Source organism: Solenopsis invicta, chromosome 8, assembly GCF_016802725.1.
Source record: "Solenopsis invicta isolate M01_SB chromosome 8, UNIL_Sinv_3.0, whole genome shotgun sequence".
Taxonomy (NCBI): Eukaryota; Metazoa; Arthropoda; class Insecta; order Hymenoptera; family Formicidae; genus Solenopsis; species Solenopsis invicta.
In genome coordinates, this window is record NC_052671.1 from 25757820 (window position 1) to 25780517 (window position 22698).

At 30.6% G+C, this 22698-nt stretch overlaps 2 protein-coding genes and 1 long non-coding RNA gene across 3 annotated transcripts; all 3 read left to right on the top strand.

Annotated features, from left to right (window-relative positions):
- The first annotated feature begins 5088 nt into the window (after positions 1 to 5088).
- LOC120358406 lies at positions 5089 to 5733 on the top strand. Its single transcript, XR_005575370.1, has 2 exons — positions 5089 to 5124; positions 5600 to 5733. It is a non-coding gene; the product is annotated as an uncharacterized LOC120358406 (long non-coding RNA).
- A 6414-nt stretch (positions 5734 to 12147) lies between these two features.
- LOC105197981 (zinc transporter ZIP9-A) lies at positions 12148 to 17506 on the top strand. Its single transcript, XM_026141648.2, has 5 exons — positions 12148 to 12614; positions 12708 to 12834; positions 12899 to 13125; positions 14059 to 14193; positions 17035 to 17506. The coding sequence occupies exons 1-5, from the start codon at positions 12519 to 12521 to the stop codon at positions 17281 to 17283; spliced, it is 834 nt and encodes a 277-aa protein (XP_025997433.1). The 5' UTR covers positions 12148 to 12518; the 3' UTR covers positions 17284 to 17506.
- Positions 17507 to 20111: 2605 nt separating this feature from the next.
- LOC120358452 (pinin-like) lies at positions 20112 to 21561 on the top strand (the record flags this gene model as incomplete). The annotated part of the gene is given in 2 exon segments (XM_039452771.1): positions 20112 to 20546; positions 21369 to 21561. Coding segments are annotated over 2 exon segments (348 nt in total), but the record flags the coding sequence as incomplete, so codon positions are not given.
- Between the last annotated feature and the right edge of the window lie 1137 nt (positions 21562 to 22698).

Below are 22698 nucleotides of genomic sequence, written 5' to 3' on the forward strand. Positions count from 1 at the left end.
TTCGGGTATATAAGCGCCGCCGCTCCGAGAGTCGAGCGGTCTTCTTCTCCGTCCACTCTCCTGTCCGTGGAAGAAGCCCTCCTAGCACTCACCAGGGAGTTAAGCGCCTTAGCTTCCGCCAAGAAGTCTTGGCAAGAGCCGTCCGCCTTCCTGACACCGCCGATAAAACGGGCTCAAGTCCACCTTGGGCTCCACCAGGTGATCCTGGTCGGCAATTCCCGATCCGCCGTCCCCACTTGGGTATCGACTCACGACCTGGGGTGTGGAGTTCCGCACCTCTACCAAGAGCTCTTGGCGTGAGTCGATCACCACCGCCGAACATCGCGGTATTAACCGCTTCGCGTCGGGAATCGCGATCCGCGTACAGTCGCGCCGCGCGCGTCATTCACGGCCGTGGCCACGGCCTTCGGCAAGGCCACGGTCTGCGCGCGTCAACACCGATTCCGAGTTCTCGGAAAACTCGAGGCCGGAATTCCGCGAACCGAGCCGTGTCAATAGCTCTATCCGATACCGCGGCAAACTCATTCTGTATATACCATTCGTCCGTCCGCGCGTTCCGTTTCTCATCTGTCCGTCCGCGCGTTATTCTGTAAATTCTGTTGCGTCCGTCCGAGCGTCACCGCCATCCGTCCGTCCGCGCGTCGTGGCTAAGCCACTCCATTACTCGTCCACTGTACATATATTACGCGAAATAAACGCACTGTTGTTATATCACCTAAACCGGAAAAAGTCTAGTTCTCTTGGCGACCTCACTCCGCGTCCTAGTCCGTCGCGCTCGCGCCGCCCCGTGCGCGGAAAAAGACGGGTCGTTACAATTTCAAAATTGCAAGATTTCATGTCCCGAATTTAAGCAATTAAATTTAAAAAAAATGTGTTGATATATTTTTTTATTAAAATATGAATCTTATTTTCCAATATTAAAGTTTATTAAATTTCATTGATTTGTTCAAAAGTTACAAATTTGTGAACATATTACCATATTTACATTTTGGTTTATATATTTGCAAAAATAACATATTTAAACAAATAGATTTGTTAAATAATGTATAAATTTTCTTCATTTAGAATAGTTCTTCATTTAGAATAGTTAAGGAAGCTACGTGAATTTTTTAATACTTTCTAAATTACTTAATACATTAAAAAAATCATGCTAGACATTAATGACTCCCCTGTACACTTAACGGGTGCCAAAAAACACGTTACAGAGTGAGAGTTAAGTATGTAACGTTAAAAAATTCATTTATTTGTTTATAAATATACATGTAATTATTCTTTTCTGTAATTTTTATTCTGGTTTTATCATTATTATTGAAAATAAGTAATAAGTATAATTGAAAATAAGTAAATGTTTTGTATTTTAGGTTTTCACATTTTAAAATAGCATTTTTAATATAAAGAAAAATGTATGACATAGAAAAATTGCGCGCTTTACTTACAAGTAAAGAATATAGAACAGTAAATGAAAATGGTAAATGTTTGCCACCTTCTCATGATGTTTTCAAACGCATTTCAATTGCTATGGATCCGTCTGGTAAAAATCCATGTAGTAAACACGTATATACAATCATAAAAAATAAGAGAAATGGATTATATGACGCCGTGATAAAAGCATTTGAAATTAAAAATACGTCGGTAGAAATAAATGCTAATGACAGTTTCGATCCAAATACATCGACATCTAATGCAGACAAATTTAATGTTACATTAACGTTTGATGAATGGAAACGAATTGAATCTGTGGAAACTACGTATGAAGGCCGAAATTATGTTACATTACAACCAGGGTGGATAGATCTTCTCGCAGAAAAAATTTGGATACAACATCGAATACCATGCCCTTGGACATTCAAAAATGCCAAAAAAACAACAATGGCATATATTCGGATAAAAGCAAAGTGCCCTGAATGTAATGCGAAATTATATTGTATATTAGTTGAGGAAGTCAATGACAACAGGAATGTTATCTTTAAGTGCACAATTAAAAATGTCAATTTTAAATATATTCATAATAAACGTAGACAGCTTAGAGGATGTCGACGTGTTCAGGTAGCTAATACTATAATTGATACTAAAATTGATGCAATTTCTTATATTCGAAATGAAAGTAAGAAGATTATTAATATTGGCGATGTATACCCACCAATACTTCCAACAACAAGCGTTTTAAGGAAAGCTGTAAACGAGGTTCGAGACAAATGATTGGGACTTACAGGATCAAAAATTCTTAATAACTTAGTAAATTCTATGCATACAACACATGTAGGTCTTATTCATAAAATTGGCTTATATCCATTTTTTTGCTATTATTGGACAGAAGAACAGAAACTTGCATATAAAATCTCTTGCAATGACGACCATTCTTTTATAATCATTGATGCTACAGGTTCTGTATGTAAACGAATAAAATATGAAAATTGTAAATCGAGTCATATTTTCTTATACCAGTGCATGCTTGTAACATCACATGGAAGTATGCCTATATTCCAAATGCTATCAGCGGAACAGGATACAATTGCTATTACAACGTGGCTTTTAAAAATTTTAAGTTTGAATATTCCATTGCCACGAATGGTGGTATGTGATTTTAGTCAAGCTATTTTAATTTCTATATCTAAAGTATTTGCTGGTAAACATAATTTACGTGAGTACATGCAATCGTGCTATGATATATTGAAAGGAAATACCACCATTCTACCATTGACATACATTAGACTCGATATCAGCCACATAGTAGCCATAGTGTGTCGATGGGATTGCTTAAGACGCCATTCCTTAATTAAAGTACGACAATTTTTTATTCGCTCTATCTGTCATATAAAATGCAAAATTTGGAACAATTAGAGTACTTTATAGAATGTATTTTAACAGTAGCATTAAGTCAAACTTTGGGTTCATCATTAAAAGAGGAATTAGAATCACAAATTAGTTTTAATTTTGTAAATGATGTTATTAAGGGTGTCGCTGATTTTCCTGAACCAGAACAGTATTCAATAGTAGATGAAATAGATCTTAATACAGAATGTTCTACAGGATGGATAGAATGGAGTCAGGCAATTTATGACAGAGCTTCTCTGAAAGCAGATATGTGTAAGCAAGGTAACACATTAAATGCATGTTTCAGTGTCGACATTGCAGAAAAAATACGAAAGATGTTGCATTATACTCCAATTTTAACTGCCATAATGGTACCGTTTTTCAAAACTGGTGGTGTAATTGCTACTTTATCTAGCGTAGAAACCGAATTTTCCAATTTAAAAAATCGGGTTTTTAAAGGTGATTTGCCATTAAAAGTTGATAAGTTTATTTTGCGCCTTGATTATTTAGATGGTTGCATAAAGGAAGCAATGGCAAAATGTAATACATTAAAATTAACAAAGAAACGAAAGAAAAAAATTAGGAATAGTACAAAGAATAATATTATTAAAGAACGTGTTCAAAACATTAATTTTGCGGATTGTATAGATAAAGAGACAGATAAAGACAAAATGGAAAAAGAAAGTGATACAGATTCGTTTTATCATCAAAACTGTTTTTTAGAAACTACTTCTTTGGATTATAAAACAATTATATACACAAATAAAGAGATAGAAACGATAAACATAGATTCGCTTCCTCAATCAGATTCAGTTTATAGTATTTCAGAACTTGACATAAATGATAATACAATAAATAGAAATAAAATAATTAAAAACGACGATAATATAGACGACTCTCTCAATCAACAAGAAAATTGGGGCGGATTGAATGATGAACTCAAAAAAAAGCAGAAACCTACATATTTAGGTGATTGTCCTGAATGGAATGTTGTTCAATCACATAAAACAATAACTGTACCTCTTTTAAGGAATGGCAATCTATGCAATAGCGTACGTGTAAATAATAAATATATAGCAGTTAAGGAAACTTGTGCATTTGATGCACTTACGCAATTGATTATGCATGCATGTGATAAGGAACAAAGACGAATTGTAAACCATAGAACATTCATTCGTACAATTCTGTATAAACATTCTTAAGCGAGGAAAAATTGTTTACGCCGATTATATTGCACGTGCATTAATATTAAAAGACACAAATATATGCCAACATTCTGAGACTAGACATGTAGAATTTTTAAACGCTAATTGTAATGTAAATCATTTGATAGATATTATTTTCACTAACCTAATGCCAAGCATTACACGTAATAATTCTTGTCATCAATGTGATTATTTTATAAACCGGAATTTTGCCACATTGTACATTAACGTTGATATAATATTAACAGGAGGCTTTGGAAAAATACAGGAAGCAATTAATAACACGGTATTTGAAAAAATAAGTAAACCTTGTCCTAAATGCAATTGCCTTGTAACAGAAAAATATGAATGTAGTTCACATATAATATTAGACACTTCAATAATAACAGATCCAAATTATAAAATTGAACATCGCGAATTATCTAACTCATTAGATGATATAACAAAAATAATAACACTTGATGACAGAAATTATATATTATGTGGTATTATTAACTACATATCATATGCCCATAGTAAATCAACTGCAAGTCACAGAAATGGCCATTATATAGCATATACTTATACAGGAATGCACTGGTACGAATACGACGATCTCCAAAAAACACGAAACTTTGTGTCGTCCTCGAAAATAGTCACGCCACACGTAAATATGTATGTTACAAAATCATAAAAACACATTTAATTAGACCCACAAAAACACAACCAATTATGTGCATTACTTACATATTATATCATTTATGTTATATAATTTTATATATTTTACAATATAATTTTATTTTATGTTTTATTTATATAACGTTATTAAAAACTGTTATATATGTATATGTCACATTATATTTTCAATATATATTCATTTAAGTCGTACAAAATATTGGTTTTGCATTTTATTTTACTCCTATTTATTATTTCATAGCCTAAGTCTATTATTTTGCGAAGATAATTTAATAAAGAGAATTTCTGGAAATTTCAGAATTTTTATTAGAATTCTGGGCAGTTCTCAACAAGTTCTAACGAAAAGTCTTATGACTCAACACAATCGGATAAACGGTTAGCAAGATAACCAATATTTGAAGGGTAGTCAAAAAATTTTCTAAGTTCGAAGGTCGAAAATTTTTTGAGAGTTCCGGGTAGTTCTGATCAGAGTTCTGGACAGTTCTCGACGAGTTGTAACAAAAAGTCTTATGACTCAACGCGATCGGATCTACGGTTAGCAAGATATCCGATATTTGAAAGGTGGTCAAACAATTTTTTAAGTTCCAGGGCAAAAATTTTTTTAGAGTTCCGGATAGTTCTGATCAGAGTTCTGGACAGTTCTCGACGAGTTCTAACAAAAAGTCTTATGACTTAACGTGATCGGATCAACGGTTAGCAAAATATCCGATATTTGAACGGTCGTCAAAAAGTTTTCTAAATTCGAGGGTCGAAAATTTTTTGAGAGTTCCGGGTAGTTCTGATCAGAGTTCTGGACAGTTCTCGACGAGTTCTAACGAAAAGTCTTATGACTCAACGCGATCGGGTCAACGGTTTGCAAGATATCCGACATTTGAACGGTGATCGAAATTTTTCCAAGTTCGAAGGTCGAAAATTTTTTGAGAGTTCCGGGTAGTTCTGATCAGAGTTCTGGACAGTTCTCGACGAGTTGTAACAAAAAGTCTTATGACTCAACGCGATCGGATCTACGGTTAGCAAGATATCCGATATTTGAAAGGTGGTCAAACAATTTTTTAAGTTCCAGGGCAAAAATTTTTTGAGAGTTCCGGATAGTTCTGATCAGAGTTCTGGACAGTTCTCGACGAGTTCTAACAAAAAGTCTTATGACTTAACGTGATCGGATCAACGGTTAGCAAAATATCCGATATTTGAACGGTCGTCAAAAAGTTTTCTAAATTCGAGGGTCGAAAATTTTTTGAGAGTTCCGGGTAGTTCTGATCAGAGTTCTGGACAGTTCTCGACGAGTTCTAACGAAAAGTCTTATGACTCAACGCGATCGGGTCAACGGTTTGCAAGATATCCGACATTTGAACGGTGATCGAAATTTTTCCAAGTTCGAAGGTCGAAAAGTTTTTGAGAGTTCCGGGTAGTTCTGATCAGAGTTCTGGACAGTTCTCGACGAGTTGTAACAAAAAGTCTTATGACTCAACGCGATCGGATCTACGGTTAGCAAGATATCCGATATTTGAAAGGTGGTCAAAAAATTTTTTAAGTTCCAGGGCAAAAATTTTTTGAGAGTTCCGGATAGTTCTGATCAGAGTTCTGGACAGTTCTCGACGAGTTCTAACAAAAAGTCTTATGACTTAACGTGATCGGATCAACGGTTAGCAAAATATCCGATATTTGAACGGTCGTCAAAAAGTTTTCTAAATTCGAGGGTCGAAAATTTTTTGAGAGTTCCGGGTAGTTCTGATCAGAGTTCTGGACAGTTCTCGACAAGTTCTAACGAAAAGTCTTATGACTCAACGCGATCGGGTCAACGGTTTGCAAGATATCCGACATTTGAACGGTGATCGAAATTTTTCCAAGTTCGAAGGTCGAAAATTTTTTGAGAGTTCCGGATAGTTCTGATCAGAGTTCTGGACAGTTCTCGACGAGTTCTAATGAAAAGTCTTATGACTCAACGCGACCGGATGGCTACATAACAAGATATATATAATTTTCTGTCGATTTTTGAAACTTTGTTATTAGTCAGAACTTTTTTAATTTTCGATCTAGATTTTTTTTAATCATCGAGAACTCTTCAAAATAAGTAAAATAACAATCGAAATATCACAGAACTATTATATCTAAATATTTTTTTCAAAAAAAATTTTTTTTTTTGGATCTATCAAAAATTATTTTTATATATCGGGAACTCTAGGCATTCATAAAATGAAGCTATTAAACCCCTCAGAACTATTCGGTCTTTAATTTCGAAAAGAAGTTAGCACCCCAGTTTTTAAATTTAATTTTAAAATCGTTATTGAGCAGAACTCTTAATATAAATTATAGGGAACTCTTAGTCTTTTCGAAATGAATCGGGAACTCTAATCAGAACTCTCAAGAACTAAAGTTGGGGTGCTAACTTCACACACGCTTGATTCTGTCCATGGGGAAATTTTCCAAACTAAGAAGTCGCTATCTTTCTATATACTTACAATTTATGATTAACGTAACGACCAATAAAATCTAGTCGTTACATTAATCATAAACTGCGAGTATGTAAAAAGTGGTGACTTCTCAATTTAGAAAATTTCCCCATGGACAGAATCAAATTCCATGGGTGTATGTACACCCAAGGATTTTGATTCTGTCCATGGGGAAATTTTTCAAACTGAGAAGTCACCACTTTCTACATATTTGCAGTTCATGATTAATGAAACAACTAAAGCTTATTGGTCGTTACGTTAATCATAAACTGTAAATATGTAGAAAGATAGCGACTTCTTAGTTTGGAAAATTTCTCCATGGACAGAATCAAAGTCGTTGGGTGTACATACAGGCTGTGTTCCGTTTTTACTGGCAGTGCAGTAAATGTGACGTCATGACAGTACACTGTCACAACTGTTCCAATATTACTGCATTACTGCCAGCACTGCTATAGCATCGTATTTCGGAACAGCATAGTAGCCATATTGCACTGTAGCTACCTCACCTTGGAAGCTGCAGTAGTCACAGTGGCAATATGGCTACCATTCATGACGTCATTGATGTTACTAGATGCTGTCGCAGTGCGCTGCGTACCAATAACGGAACGGATTTTTCACCACTGCCAGTACTGGCAGTTATATCGGAACACAGCCTTAGTCATGTTCAGTCATGTTTTGTCGCCTTAACATACAAAATTAAAATTATAGTTTAAACCTTTCGTTTCTTTACATGCTACATCTTTAAATTAGCACAATGGACTTATATTTTTACTAAAAATGTTTTCGTGTTCGAAAATAACGTACCCAGAATTCTTAGATAGTGATCAATATTCATTATTTTTATTTAAAGAATTGTATAAGCCTAAGAAACAATGCATTCGTTGATTATTCATTATTCATACGTATTTTATCGGATTAATTTGCAAGTTTATTCTTTTGTCGGCATTGTAAAGAAGTTATTCCTACATTAGATAATGTAAAATTTCTTCTGTAACGGGTCTGGATTTTCTACGGATAGATTTCTGATTCAATTCGAATCTGTGTTTTTTTAATAAATCAGTCATTTACGCACTCTAGTGACCGTGTTTGGTAACTTATCTGTTCCATTTAGACTACACAACTGTGTTACACTGTTAGCGTTTTTCATTGGGAAAACTAGTGCGCACTGAGTGTGCACTCGCCGCTGGCAATTGGACGTTTCGGTTCGCGCGATGACGGTGCCAACGGAAACGCCCAATTACCTGCAGCAAGTGCACATTCAGTGCGCACTAGTTTTCTCAATGAAAAACGCTATGTGTCTCTCTGTGGGTGTTTACGATAACTAATCGGATCTCGGATTGGATTGAACAATGGTACTCAACGTAAGTATAGAAAATTTCCCTAGGCTAATTGGATTGACGATTGCTGTCTCAAATGTAATCCGATTGATGACGAAAGCGTGGAGACCGAGAAGCATGCTTGAAAAGTAAGTCTCTTTATTTTTTTAAATAATAACACAAAAAATCAAAGATTAAGTTACAAAGAATGATTTGAATTTAGATTTATTGTAATTTTTTTTGTCTAAACACTGGATTTCGTTTAAATTTCTGTTTGTAAAAATTAATTAATTTATTCTAAAGTTAGTGGTTATATCGGAAACAAATCAAAATTAATAAAACAGTTATTAATTATTAGGTACATATTAAAGCATATAATATTTCAAGCATATCATATAGAATTCCTGTTTATTATAAACTTAGTAAACATAACTTTGAAATTATTCAACTACATTATACATTAATCAATATTAATTTATATGTTAAAAATCAATAATGTTTCTAAAAATATTCTTTTTATTCTTTTCCAGATCGTAAATAAACTTCAATTCCATGAATAAATAAAAATTACTGGAAAATGGATTTATATGAAGAGGGCATTATTGAACAATATCAATTTGTGCTAACTTAAAATTTGTAAAATCTATTTTTCTTTATTAGTTGTTTATTAGAGAGTAATAATATAAAAATGTAATATACGCATCATATATGCATACAATTATTTTAATTTTATTTATGTATATTCCGTTCTTATATTATTACTCTCTAATGAACAACTAACAAAGAATAGCAACTTTTACAAATTTTAAATTAGCACAAATTGATAATGTTCAATAATGCCCTTTTCATGTCAATCCATTTTCCAGTAATTTTTATTTATTCTTGGAGTTGAAGTTTATTTACGATCTGGAAAAGAATAAAAAAAACATTTTCAGATACATTACTGATTTTTAACATATAAATTAATATTGAATAATGTATAATGTAGTTGAATAATTTCAAAGTTATTTTTACTGAGTTTATAATAAACAGGAATTCTATATGATATGCTTGAAATATTATATGCTTTAATATGTACCTAATAATTAATAATTGTTTTATTAATTTTGATTTGTTTCCGATATAACCACAAACTTTAGAATAGATTAATTAATTTTTACAAACAGAAATTTAAACGAAATCCAGTGTTTAGACAAAAAAATTACAATAAATCTAAATTCAAATCATTCTTTTTAACTTTATCTTTGATTTTTTGTGTTATTATTTAAAAAAATAAAGAGACTTTTCAAGCATGCTTCTCGGTCTCCACGCTTTTCAATCGGATTACATTTGAGACAGCAATCGTCAATCCGATTAGCCTAGGGAAATTTTCTATACCTACGTTGAGTACCATTGTTCAATCCAATCCGAGATCCGATTAGTTATCGGGTGTTTACGATAACTAATCGGATCTCGGATTGGATTGAATAATGGTACTCAACGTAGGTATAGAAAATTTCCCTAGGCTAATCGGATTGACGATTGCTGTCTCAAATGTAATCCGATTGATGACGAAAGCGTGAAGACCGAGAAGCATGCTTGAAAAGTCTCTTTATTTTTTTAAATAATAACACAAAAAATCAAAGATAAAGTTAAAAAGAATGATTTGAATTTAGATTTATTGTAATTTTTTTGTCTAAACATTGGATTTCGTTTAAATTTCTGTTTGTAAAAATTAATTAATCTATTCTAAAGTTTGTGGTTATATCGGAAACAAATCAAAGTTAATAAAACAATTATTAATTATTAGGTACATATTAAAGCATATAATATTTCAAGCATATCATATAGAATTCCTGTTTATTATAAACTCAGTAAAAATAACTTTGAAATTATTCAACTACATTATACATTAATCAATATTAATTTATATGTTAAAAATCAATAATGTCGCTGAAAATGTTTTTTTTATTCTTTTCCAGATCGTAAATAAACTTCAACTCCAAGAATAAATAAAAATTACTGGAAAATGGATTGACATGAAAAGGGCATTATTGAACATTATCAATTTGTGCTAACTTAAAATTTGTAAAATCTGCTATTCTTTGTTAGTTGTTCATTAGAGAGTAATAATATAAGAACGGAATATACATAAATAAAATTAAAATAATTGTATGCATATATGATGCGTGTATTACATTTTTATATTATTACTCTCTAATAAACAACTAATAAAGAAAAGTAGATTTTACAAATTTTAAGTTAGCACAAATTGATATTGTTCAATAATGCCCTCTTCATATAAATCCATTTTCCAGTAATTTTTATTTATTCATGGAATTGAAGTTTATTTACGATCTGGAAAAGAATAAAAAGAACATTTTTAGAAACATTATTGATTTTTAACATATAAATTAATATTGATTAATGTATAATATAGTTGAATAATTTCAAAGTTATGTTTACTAAGTTTATAATAAACAGGAATTCTATATGATATGCTTGAAATATTATATGCTTTAATATGTACCTAATAATTGTTTTATTAATTTTGATTTGTTTATAACCACAAACTTTAGAATAGATTAATTAATTTTTACAAACAGAAATTTAAACGAAATCCAGTGTTTAGACAAAACAAATTACAATAAATCTAAATTCAAATCATTCTTTTTAACTTTATCTTTGATTTTTTGTGTTATTATTTAAAAAAATAAAGAGACTTATTTTTCAAGCATGCTTCTCGGTCTCCACGCTTTCGTCATCAATCGGATTACATTTGAGACAGCAATCGTCAATCCGATTAGCCTAGGGAAATTTTCTATACTTACGTTGAGTACCATTGTTCAATCCAATCCGAGATCCGATTAGTTATCGTAAACACCCTGTGTGACACTCGTTTGTTTTCTGTTCTTGAACTCCCTGAATTAGTGTGCACTTAAAGTGAAATAGATATATATTTGAAAGTTAGTGAAAACAAGAAGAAACGTTCTAGTGCAGTCTAGTGCAGGAATAGAAAACAAGCCTACTGTGTCACACTGTGGCACTCTTTGGAAAGCACCCTAGATCTATCGTACCAACTGATACGCGTACCAAATGATACTGGCCTAGTTTACACCGTGCACTTGATACGCGTACTAACTCGTAACTTTCTATTAATTTATCTTACTGTCGATAATGCGTGTATACATAATACATATATTTAATTATCTTGATTCATATTGTACCAACTTAATATCCTATTTTTTAAATTTATTGCCGAAATTAAGACAATTTAATAGAAAATTACTAATTAGTACGCGTATCAAGTGCTCGGTGTAAACAAGGTCATAGTCGATTCTTAAATTTAAGATCATCTTAAGTATCACCTTAAGATGTCATCAACCAATCAAAGAGCCGTATTAGCATCTTAAGATGTTACTTAAAACGATCTTGAAATAAGAATCGACTATGGCCTAGTTTACACCGAGTACTTGATACACGAACTAACTAGTAATTTGTTATTAAATTATCGTAATTTCGGCAATAAATTTAAAGAATACTATATTAAGCTGGTACAATATGAATCGAGATAATTAAATATATGTATCATGTATACACGCATTGTCGAAAGTAAGATAATTGAATAGAAAGTTACGAGTTAGTACATACGCGTATCAAGTGCTCGGTGTAAACTAGGCCCTTGTCTCCTTGCATCATGGTATGTATGTACAATCCTTTACGAAGTATGGCCACCACTCCACTACTGTGTCAATTTTTTGGCCGAATTTCCACAGATGTTTGCAATCTAGCCAATGGATTTAACAGACTGTAACAACGTACACGTGTCATTATTGTTTTATGTATATTTTTATTTAGTATAAAATTGTTACACAATTATACATATGTATATATATATCTATATATATGTATTTATGTGCCTATGTATGTATACATAAGTGGGATAGATCAGTTAAGAGAAAGTTTACAATTTTTGACTAACATGCTGTTGACCAGTCTTGATGTTTTAAACACGTATTTTATTAATTTACAATGTAATATTAAAAATTAATAATTTCTTTCATTATTAAGAGAAAATAATGGAAGAAGGAGCAATGTTATGGATGCTTTCTCTTGTTATGCTAGTTGGCTCTTGTTTGGCCGGATCATTACCATTAGTCATGAATTTGTCAGAAGTAAGATAATTTTTTATAATAAATATTTTTGTGATATGAAATATTTTAAATAATTAATGCCATATGATTATGTACTATATTTGTTTTCTTTAGGACAAATTACAATTAGTATCTGTATTAGGAGCAGGTCTTCTTGTAGGAACTGCATTAGCAGTGATTATACCTGAAGGTATAAGAGCTTTATTTACCAGCGAAATTACTAATGAAAAAGAGTTACATGGTATGTAATTTATTACAATTATTAATGTTTAAATCAGTATTTTTAAATAACATGTTTTTTACAGGTGATTTATATTCCTTGATTGGAATTAGTTTAGTACTTGGTTTTGTATTTATGCTTTTGATTGATCAATGTTCAGCAAGAAAAAGTGATGGAAGACATAAGAGTGTTACAGCAACCTTAGGTCTTGTAGTACATGCTGCAATTGATGGAGTTGCGTTAGGAGCAGCTGCTACTACAGCTCAAGCTGATGTTGAAGTGATAGTTTTTTTGGCAATAATGTTGCACAAAGTAAAGTTTGTAATCACAGTGTTCTAACAGTTGATTAACAAGAATTTAATAGAATATGTTGTACAGAATATTAAGTTCCTACAATGTTGTCAAATGTTCAAACATTTACAGAAGTAATATAAAAAAGATAATTTTATGAACTACCTTACAAAATTTTTAAATAATTTTGTGAAAATATGGTAGATACTTTTAACTATTAACCATGGCATTAAAATATTTTTTATTGTATTTGCTTTTTGTGAGTGTGTATACTTACAAATACGCAAAATATCCTTGCACAGTTTAGGAAAAATTTTAGATGACAATATTGTATGTCTTTTTTGGTGAAAATTTTTCTTTTATTGAATTTATCACATAATTTTTTGATGCAAATTTTAGAATTTTTCAAAATTTCTATATAATTTTATAACTTTTTTAAAAAATTTAGATTTTTTTTATATGAATTAGAATATTTTTTAGAAATGTTAAGAAAGCCTACATCTTTTCTATAGTTTTCAATATACATATATGAAATATTCTAAGGTTTCACATTTTTTAATTTTTAATCAAATGTTTTTTTTTTAGAATTTATGTGATGAGAAATCTTAGAAATCTTAATATATTTTAAAATTTATTTATATGAAAAATTTTAAGAAAATGTATAGATTTTCTTAATATTTTTGAAGTATTTTAATTCATATATTTTATATACAAATTCTGTAATAAATTTTTACCAGGTTCACATAGGAGCTATCTGAAAATTTTAATTAAAAATATTTAAATGTTATATGGAAATTTTATCATGCATTTCAACATTAGTTAACATTTTTATTTTTTACATATACAATGTTGTATAAACTTATATAAACTTTTTATTTTATATGTGATAATATATGTGATGTAATTGCACCATTTTTATCCATTATTTTAAAAAATTAAAAATTTATTTTTTAGGCACCAGCTGCATTTGGACTTGTATCATTTCTTCTTCATGAAGGTGTAGATAAAAAGAGGATCAGCAGACATTTATTAATTTTTTCTCTTGCGGCACCATGTCTTGCACTTGTGACATATTTCGGGATTGGAAAAGTAAGTAATAGGTGAAAGTGAGACAAGACGGGTTAAAATTTGATGATTAATAAAAGTTAGCTTTTTATAATTAACAAATTATCTTTGGTTCTTAAATATTCTTTGAATATGAATCTTTCAATATTATATTGTTAAATAAAATCAGAGAATTATAAACTTTATTTGAAAACATTAATTTTTTATGATTTCAGATTTATAATAAACATATTTACGATGCATTAAAAAATTAGATATTTGAAAATATGTTTATTATAAATCTGTGAGATTTTATATCACAGGATTAAGACAGGGTATCCCTGTAAGGAAGATGGAGTATACTTTAAAAACATAAATACAAACTAGAAAGTACCTTCTATTAAGCGATATAGCAGTTTTTATAATTTTGTTTTGTATTCTGTAATAATTGTTGTTTTGCAACATAATCTAAAAGAATCTTACATTGGGTACATTCCGAATTTGTGCATCAAATGCATAGAGTAAGGGTGACCAACCATTCGATCGCGATCTACTGGTCGATCGCAATTTTTTTTATAGATTTTTAATTACGTCTATTTAAAATCATTATTTTAGTTGCAATCAAATAAGTTTAAAAAATTATAGCACTGCAAGAACTATTAGAATAGAATAGAATTATAACACTGCAAAGAGAGTTAAAACTTGTTTTAATTGAAAAGGAGACAGATTTTTGTTAACTAGGGAACATTTTGATCAATGTTTAAGATTATCTTTGTCTTCTTGTTATCCTGATTTTCAAAAAATTTCCAAGTTAATGCAATGTCAAAGATCTTATTAACATTTGTATTATTTTATTTTTTACTTTGAATTTTATTATACATTCATATTTTGATTTTATTTGAATTGTATTATAAAATTTTTATATTAATTTTTTTCTTATTAATTTGTTCATAGTTTTAACCCATAATGATCACACTTCCAAATAATAACATAATGGTCATACGGGGTCATTCAGTCGCCATTTGCCAGCTTTTTAATATTTTGTTGCAAAAATTTTACTGGACGTACCTTGAGATCTGTTCTTTATCATCCAATAACTTTTTGTTTTATTAGAATTTAACATAATAAAAAAATTCAAATAAAAGAAGCTGCAAAATTACAAAAATATCCATAAAATTTGTAATATTTGAGATAATCCAACAAAAATTTAGGAGTGTATACTTTCAGATAAAAATTAGTTTCATAGAAGGTTGTTTGATTTTGAATGATCTGTGTACCTTTAAAGTTGGCGTGAGGTTCTTTTAGACCCCGAGTGACCATTATGGGTTAACACCTATCCCTATTAATATATTTAATAAGCGGTTAAATCATATTTTAATTTTGTACTTTTTCTTTTACACCTTATACATACATAGGTAGATCGCGAAGTTGCTCTACTAAAAAAAAATAGCTCACAGATGTAAAAAGATTGGGCACTTCTGGCATAAAGCATTTGTCCTTGTTTAACATTCCATAAACAAGGACAAATTATGCTTTATGTTTGATGGGCAATTTGGAATAAATCCATGGTGTTGAATGTCTCAAATCTATGTATACAATCGAAGGATTAATCAAAAGATATTTTAATTGAATCAAATCTGAACCCACAAGCAGATAGCGCTATTGTATAAACGTCCCCCTTTTAAAATAGCAGTTTGTACTTCCTGGGATTTTTTTGTCAATTTATACACCTTATCTTGATTGTTGTTGTTCTGCAAACTACAATGATTTATTTCTTTCGGCAAACTTTCTTTTTAACCCATTTTTCAATCGGAACACGGAGTGATATTAAAGTTATTTCAAATGAAGTTATCAGACATAGGTTTATTCAGTTGACGCTCAATTGTCCACATCGCTAATTAACTTTCCGAAGAGAAAAATTGCTCTGCGAATGGTTCTGGTTAATAGCTAAACAGAATGCATAATCTCAATGCGCACAGTTATTTTACTTTACATATTAATAAATTTCCAAACACTGTTTATAGAAGAAAAAAGTAACATTTATATCTTATAGCTTATTAAATATTGTCTTAGAAACATATGCATTTATAAGGGAACTACTATAATTTAATATTAAAATTGTCACAATGAAAAAATAAGATAAAATTATAAGGAAACAAAAAAAAAATAAATTATGGTTTAATTCAATATCATAGCTGTCTTCGCTACTTCGCTAGCTTGTAGAAAACTTTCAACGACCGAGAGGCCATATTAAACGTATATGCTCGATTGTGATTTCTACAAATCGCGTGATACAAGGGATATTCTGTCTTACCCTGCCACTCTGTCTTGCACCACTTCCTCTTACAAAATTAAGCATTTTTATTCAAATTCTATGTATATATATATGTGTATGTATGTACGCATGTGTAGTAACACCAGAAACAGAATGTTTAAAATAATATATCTATATGAAAGTGTGCATTTGAATTAGCATTGAGTAAAATGTCTTTTAAACTGTACTAATTTTTTGATAATTATTTTAATACTTTTATACAATTAAAAGATTCATATTTTGTAAAAAAAAATTACATACAAAAATAGCGATCATCTTTATGTGATCTAAAACGTTAATTTTTTCGAAGCAATTGATTTTAATATTTGATTAGATTGTACCCTTTTAGATGCATACTCACAACTTTTGTCTGAAAGATTTTTCTATATCCCTGTGTAAACACTTACGCATGCAACACGCACATAAATGTTTTAAATATTTCTATTTAATATATAATTTGTTTACATTAATATGTTTTTATTGTTTTTTTGTATTGTCATCTTTTGTAATATATAGATTAATTTTTTAAATTAATTTCCTAAATTTTAATTATAACTTTATTATCACTACAGGAAGGGAAAGAAACACTGAGCAGTGTCAATGCAACTGGTTTAGCTATGTTGTTTAGTGCTGGAACATTCCTTTATGTAGCCACTGTTCATGTTTTACCAGAACTGATGACAAGAAGCACTAATTACTCACATGTGCCAAGTATTGAGGGTGCGACGCTCTCTACGACCGGGCTTAAAGTTAAAGAAATATTATTCTTAGTATTAGGATCATTTTTACCTGCTTTAATTACAACTGGACATCATCATTGACTAAATGAAGTATTATATAAAGATGTTTCACATACGTATATGAAACTTTTTATTCTAATTTGAGAAATTCTATCTTTAAGATAATTTTTATGTTTATTTTAAGATTTAAAAAAATGTTGTATTTTATATGTACGTGAAGATTTATACACTGGAGAAAAATGAGAATCATTAACTGATGTGTATTTCTTAACATGATTAAAATATATTTTTTTACCAAATTTAATCACAAATTTGATTATTAAATACTAAAATTTGAAAATTTTTAGAATTTTTTTTAAAACACTTGCAGATTTCTACAGAAATATAAAAAAATCTGTTATATTAACTATTTTTTTATGTAATATAATTTATTAAAGATCTTTTAAAAAAAACATACGTCAGATATACATGTTTTATTATATTCTATAAAAAAGTATTTTTAAAAAAGATAAAACAGATTAACTTAAAAAAATTAATTAAGTGGCCAATTATATTAATCTTGTTCTTAAAAATATTTTTAAAAACATATAGAGAAAAAAGTAAAATAGTGAGCAGTGTAGATATATATTAGTAGTTGTGTTACCTACGTTATTACGAATTACTAGTAATTTAATTTATGGAATTATTTGTTTAGTAGCCTGTCATTATGTAATGGCGTTAATATGCTAATACATATTAATTGACAATTGTATAATCATTATAATTATGATAGTTATTATGCTTTTGAGCATTTAAAAACTTTTTCAAAGTACATTTTAACACCTGGGAAGAAATTTTTTATATATAATATAATTTTTATAAATATATATAATTATATAAAAAAAATTTCCCTGGACCTTCTCTAGGTATGTCTACAAATTCTGTGTTATGAGTTTTTAAACGACGTATTAGTAAATTTAATGCTACATAATACTTAATATTCAAATCTGTACTAAATGTACATTACAACTGCTAGTTCCCATAATCATGCCTTTGTACATATGAATCATGCATATATTTAATTGTATCAAGTTTTAAAACAGAATACAGATTAAATAGTATTTCTCCAGCATTTGAACATGTAACAATGCAGAGAATTTATTGATTAAAAAACTGTAAACACAAATGTTACGTTAATTGAAGGATAAGAAGAACGTATCCCTGGTTTATTCTACTAATAATAATTATCATATAACTTGATTTATGAAGACTTAGGAATTTCTATTTATAGATATTAAACAGTTTCTGTAGTGTTGTTCCAAAAATAAGGCTGACGATGACGAAAGTTTGATTTTACCGCGTTATTCACCATTTTGTTACGAATAAAAAGAACTGGGAGTATCGAAGTACTAGACGTCAATTTGCAGCCGTTTTCCAGCTAGGACACACTTTGTTACACTGTGGCTGCATTCCGAATTAGGCTCAATGCACACAGGACGCGTCAACGCGTTACGCATGGCGAATAGCCAATCATTCTTTTGCTTTCTTATTTCTTGTCATAAAAACGAAAAAATGATTGGCTATTCGACACGCGTAACGCGTTGACGCGTCCTGTGTGCATTGAGCCTTTACGCATGAATCGCGTAGAGTGCAATACTGATGCGCAACGTTTTGAAACCGTTCCGTTTTTCCAATGCGCGCGTAAAGCGCTTGAGAATTTCGGAACGGTTTCCTGTGCAATCTATGAATAAACTTCCTATAAGAACACAGTATTATTTAATATCAAATAATGTTCCTGAAACATTATTTAATACTAATAAATAGCGGTTTTATGTCACTTTTGATAATATTATACAAATATTGTAAAAATATATTATATTAAAAGTAATGTTATTTATTTCAATATTTTAAATTATCGGAAATATTATGTTGCTTTTAAATGTAATAACTGTAAATTTTATGAATATTTTATGCATAATAATTTACATTAATTTTTGAAAATAGTATCCGTAGAATATTTTTATAATATTATAAGACTGAAATATGGATTTTATATAAATTACAAAATTTTTATAAAATTTTAATAAAAGTCTTATTTAAAACATATTAATCTTTTTTTGCGGATTTCCTTAAAATTAGTAACTACTTCGTTTCTCTCTTTGATAAAAATTTAAATAATTCTTAATCCATTATTATATGTCCAAGCTTATCGATTCTCTCGTCAATTTTGTGTTTGATATGCATTCGGTGCAGTCTAAAGCCCGTATCAGACTACGCATTGAAGATTGAGATTGAAGATTAAAGATTGAAATTTGACCAATCAAAACAAGAAAATTTTAACTCCTTTTATTTTGATTGGCCAAAGCTCAATCTTTATTCTTCAATCTTCAATTTTCAATGCGTAGTCTGATACGGGCTTAAGCGTGTTCCGAATTAAGGCGCATCTACAATAGGGATTCGTAAAGCTCAAATCACACTAGCGATTGACAATTGCGATTGACGATTGGCGATTACTTTTTAAACCAATCAGAGCAAAATAGTCGGTGGCTGCTTTGCTCTAATTGGTTGAAAAGTAATCGCTAATCGGCAATCGCAATCGTCAATCGCTAGGTGTGATTTGGACTTAACGTAACCGTAGGGCTGAGTTTAGATTCCTCACCCGGGTGCACCATGATGTCGTTTTATCTTTGTTGTTTACCAAATGTTAAACAAGAATAGAATGATGTCTGGGTGCACCCTGGTGCGGAATCTGAACGCAGCCTAAGCAGAGTGGAACCTGAGAGCGGCCACGCCGGCCTTTTTCTTATAACGCTAAAATTCCTGGCGCACTAACGACGCACATCTATTCTAGTCGGAATATGAACAAAATTACATCCATTTTGCGACTATGGCTACGGTCCACTTGACGCTACAAATGCTTCTAAGTATTTTTCGATTGGTCAATTTGTAAAATTTATTGTTCCAATTGGTTAGTCAAACGCTTCGAAGCATATACTATGCAGCAATCCATTCTACATGTCGATGGTCTATGATCTTCTCTTTGCTGACAGTGAATTTCGGAACGCAACCAAGATGTTTACGCAGTGTTGACTGTCCTTAAATAGTGAACTGTATTTCTATCTTTTATGGTTCATACAGTCGTTTGGTGACAATTGTGATTCTTTGCTAAGGAAATTAGTATTTTTATGTTATTAAGTAGTTGAGTTTGTGATGAGGAAATTAAATTGTCAAGAGTTATGTGGAGTCGACAGATTAGAAGCTCAACTAGAAGTCGCTCGCGACGGTCTTCGTGGTCTTGATCGTAGCATTCGTAAAATTTTGGGTCGAGAACTTCCTGACGGCGAAAGCGGCCCATTGCAATCTAGGTTATATTTAATTAAAGAATCTAACTTTTAAGTAAAAAATTGTTTAGAGAACTTAATAATAATAACCACGAAATATTTTAGTAATGTAGATATTGCAATATATATATGTATGTAACTTTTGTAACGTTTGTAACATTGTCACAAACATTCTTATATTTTCATGTAACCTTAGACCTGTTCTTTTTAACTGAACTGTTTGCACTAGTTACAAGTTTATCTTTCCTTTACGTTGAAAGAAGAAAAATAAACTCTGAACTAGTGCAGCCAGTTCAGCTAAAAAGAATAGGTCTCTTATATATTGTTTATCTCACATTTTACTTACTAGACAAAGCAGGCACGCGCTACGCGCGCACCAGAGCTATTGATATTACATAATTTCATACAAATTACAAATTTAATATTGCACTATTAACTTTTCAATATACATGGTCAAAATATGTGATCTCTGCCATGACAGCTGCTCACGAAGTTAGCGCAGTGAGAGAACTAATTGCAGAAAAGCGACAATCCGTTTGTTTTCTGTTCCTGAACTCCCTGAATAGTATGCACTTAAAATGAAATAGATATATATTTGAAAATTAGTGAAAGCAAGAAGGAACATTCCAGTGCAGACTAGTGCAGGAATAGAAAACAAGCCTAATAATAATATGTTCGATATGTTTGATATCTTCTTTACATGCCTTTTTTTAGAAAAGAAAAGGAATAATATATTTTTTTTGTATTATATAAATGTTTAGAATGTACATGTTAAATAACACAATGTATATATTGTTAGAAATAATTTTATTGTAACTTTGTTTTATTTTATTTATTCTTTTTTAGAATACCTCAAAAACGATTGTTGCAAGAAGATCGTCGAAGAGCTATAACAGATTTTGTGAATAATGAGTTACCTGGAGGCAAACGACGCTGGCAAGGTTCTAATATTGAACCAAAAACAGTTTTTAGTCGATTAAGTGCACGTGTTCCATCTACTGCAGATGACAGTGCTGATGAAGATGACAGCATTACTAAGGTAATTTATTTTATTTATACAAGGTGTCCTAAAACCACCACATTTTCTTTCAAGAGTAGATTTTTTGGAATATTCAAACAAAAAATCTTAATATGAAAATATTGAGGGTATAATAGTTTTTAAATTATTCAAGATTAAAGTTTATAAATCGCAGAGCTGACATTTTATGTGCTCAGGCATTATGACATGACAAGTGATGAAGGTATGTACCATAAAGGTACATCTTGACATCAAGGAGGTTATATAAATATGCACTGACATTTTTATTAAGAAATTATTTTTATGGGAAATATTTATACATTATATAAGCATAATTAATGTTATCAACAAAATATGAACTTAGCTGCTGAGTCAGCTGCCAAAATAAATTCATTACTATGCTCATTTGCCTCATATAATAAAAACTTTTATAGTAATATCGATGACATTAATAAGCTATATTTATATCTTGATATGAAAAAAATTGAATATGTTGATAAAGTAGAGTTGATATCAAATATTTATTTGAATCTACTGCATTTATATCAAATTACTGACTTCTTTAACATTTATTTTAATGATACGTTTAAAAAAAGCGCGCGAAATGTCAGCTTTGTAATTTGTAAACTTTAATGGTAATTATTTTGAAAATTATCATACCCTCGATATTTTCGTATTAGGTCTTTTTTAATAATGTTCCAAAAAATCCCATCTTAAGAGGAAAAGTAATAGTTTTGGGACACCCTATATTTGCCTGCTTTGTCTAGTAAGTAAAATATGAGATAAACGATATAAAAATATAAGGTTACTGAAAATATAAGAATGTTTGTGACAATGTGTGCGTGCGCGCGTGCGTGCGTGCGTGTACGTATTATATAGGGTATACCAGTAGAATCCGGACAATTTTGAAATTAAAATTTTCGCCATATAATAACTTGTGAGCCGGCAACTAGATAGCATTCAAGTAAGCCTTATCCATTGGGAAAAAAACATAACTTTGTCATGGCCGAGTTGGTTAAGCAGTTTCCAGAATATAACCGGAGAGCCATGCTTGTTGAACATCTTTGCGTCGAAATAATAAAGTTCTTCGATTACCCGAAATCGACGATTTACGACATTACTTATTACCATGCAGCTTCCGAAGGGTCTAAAGAAGGT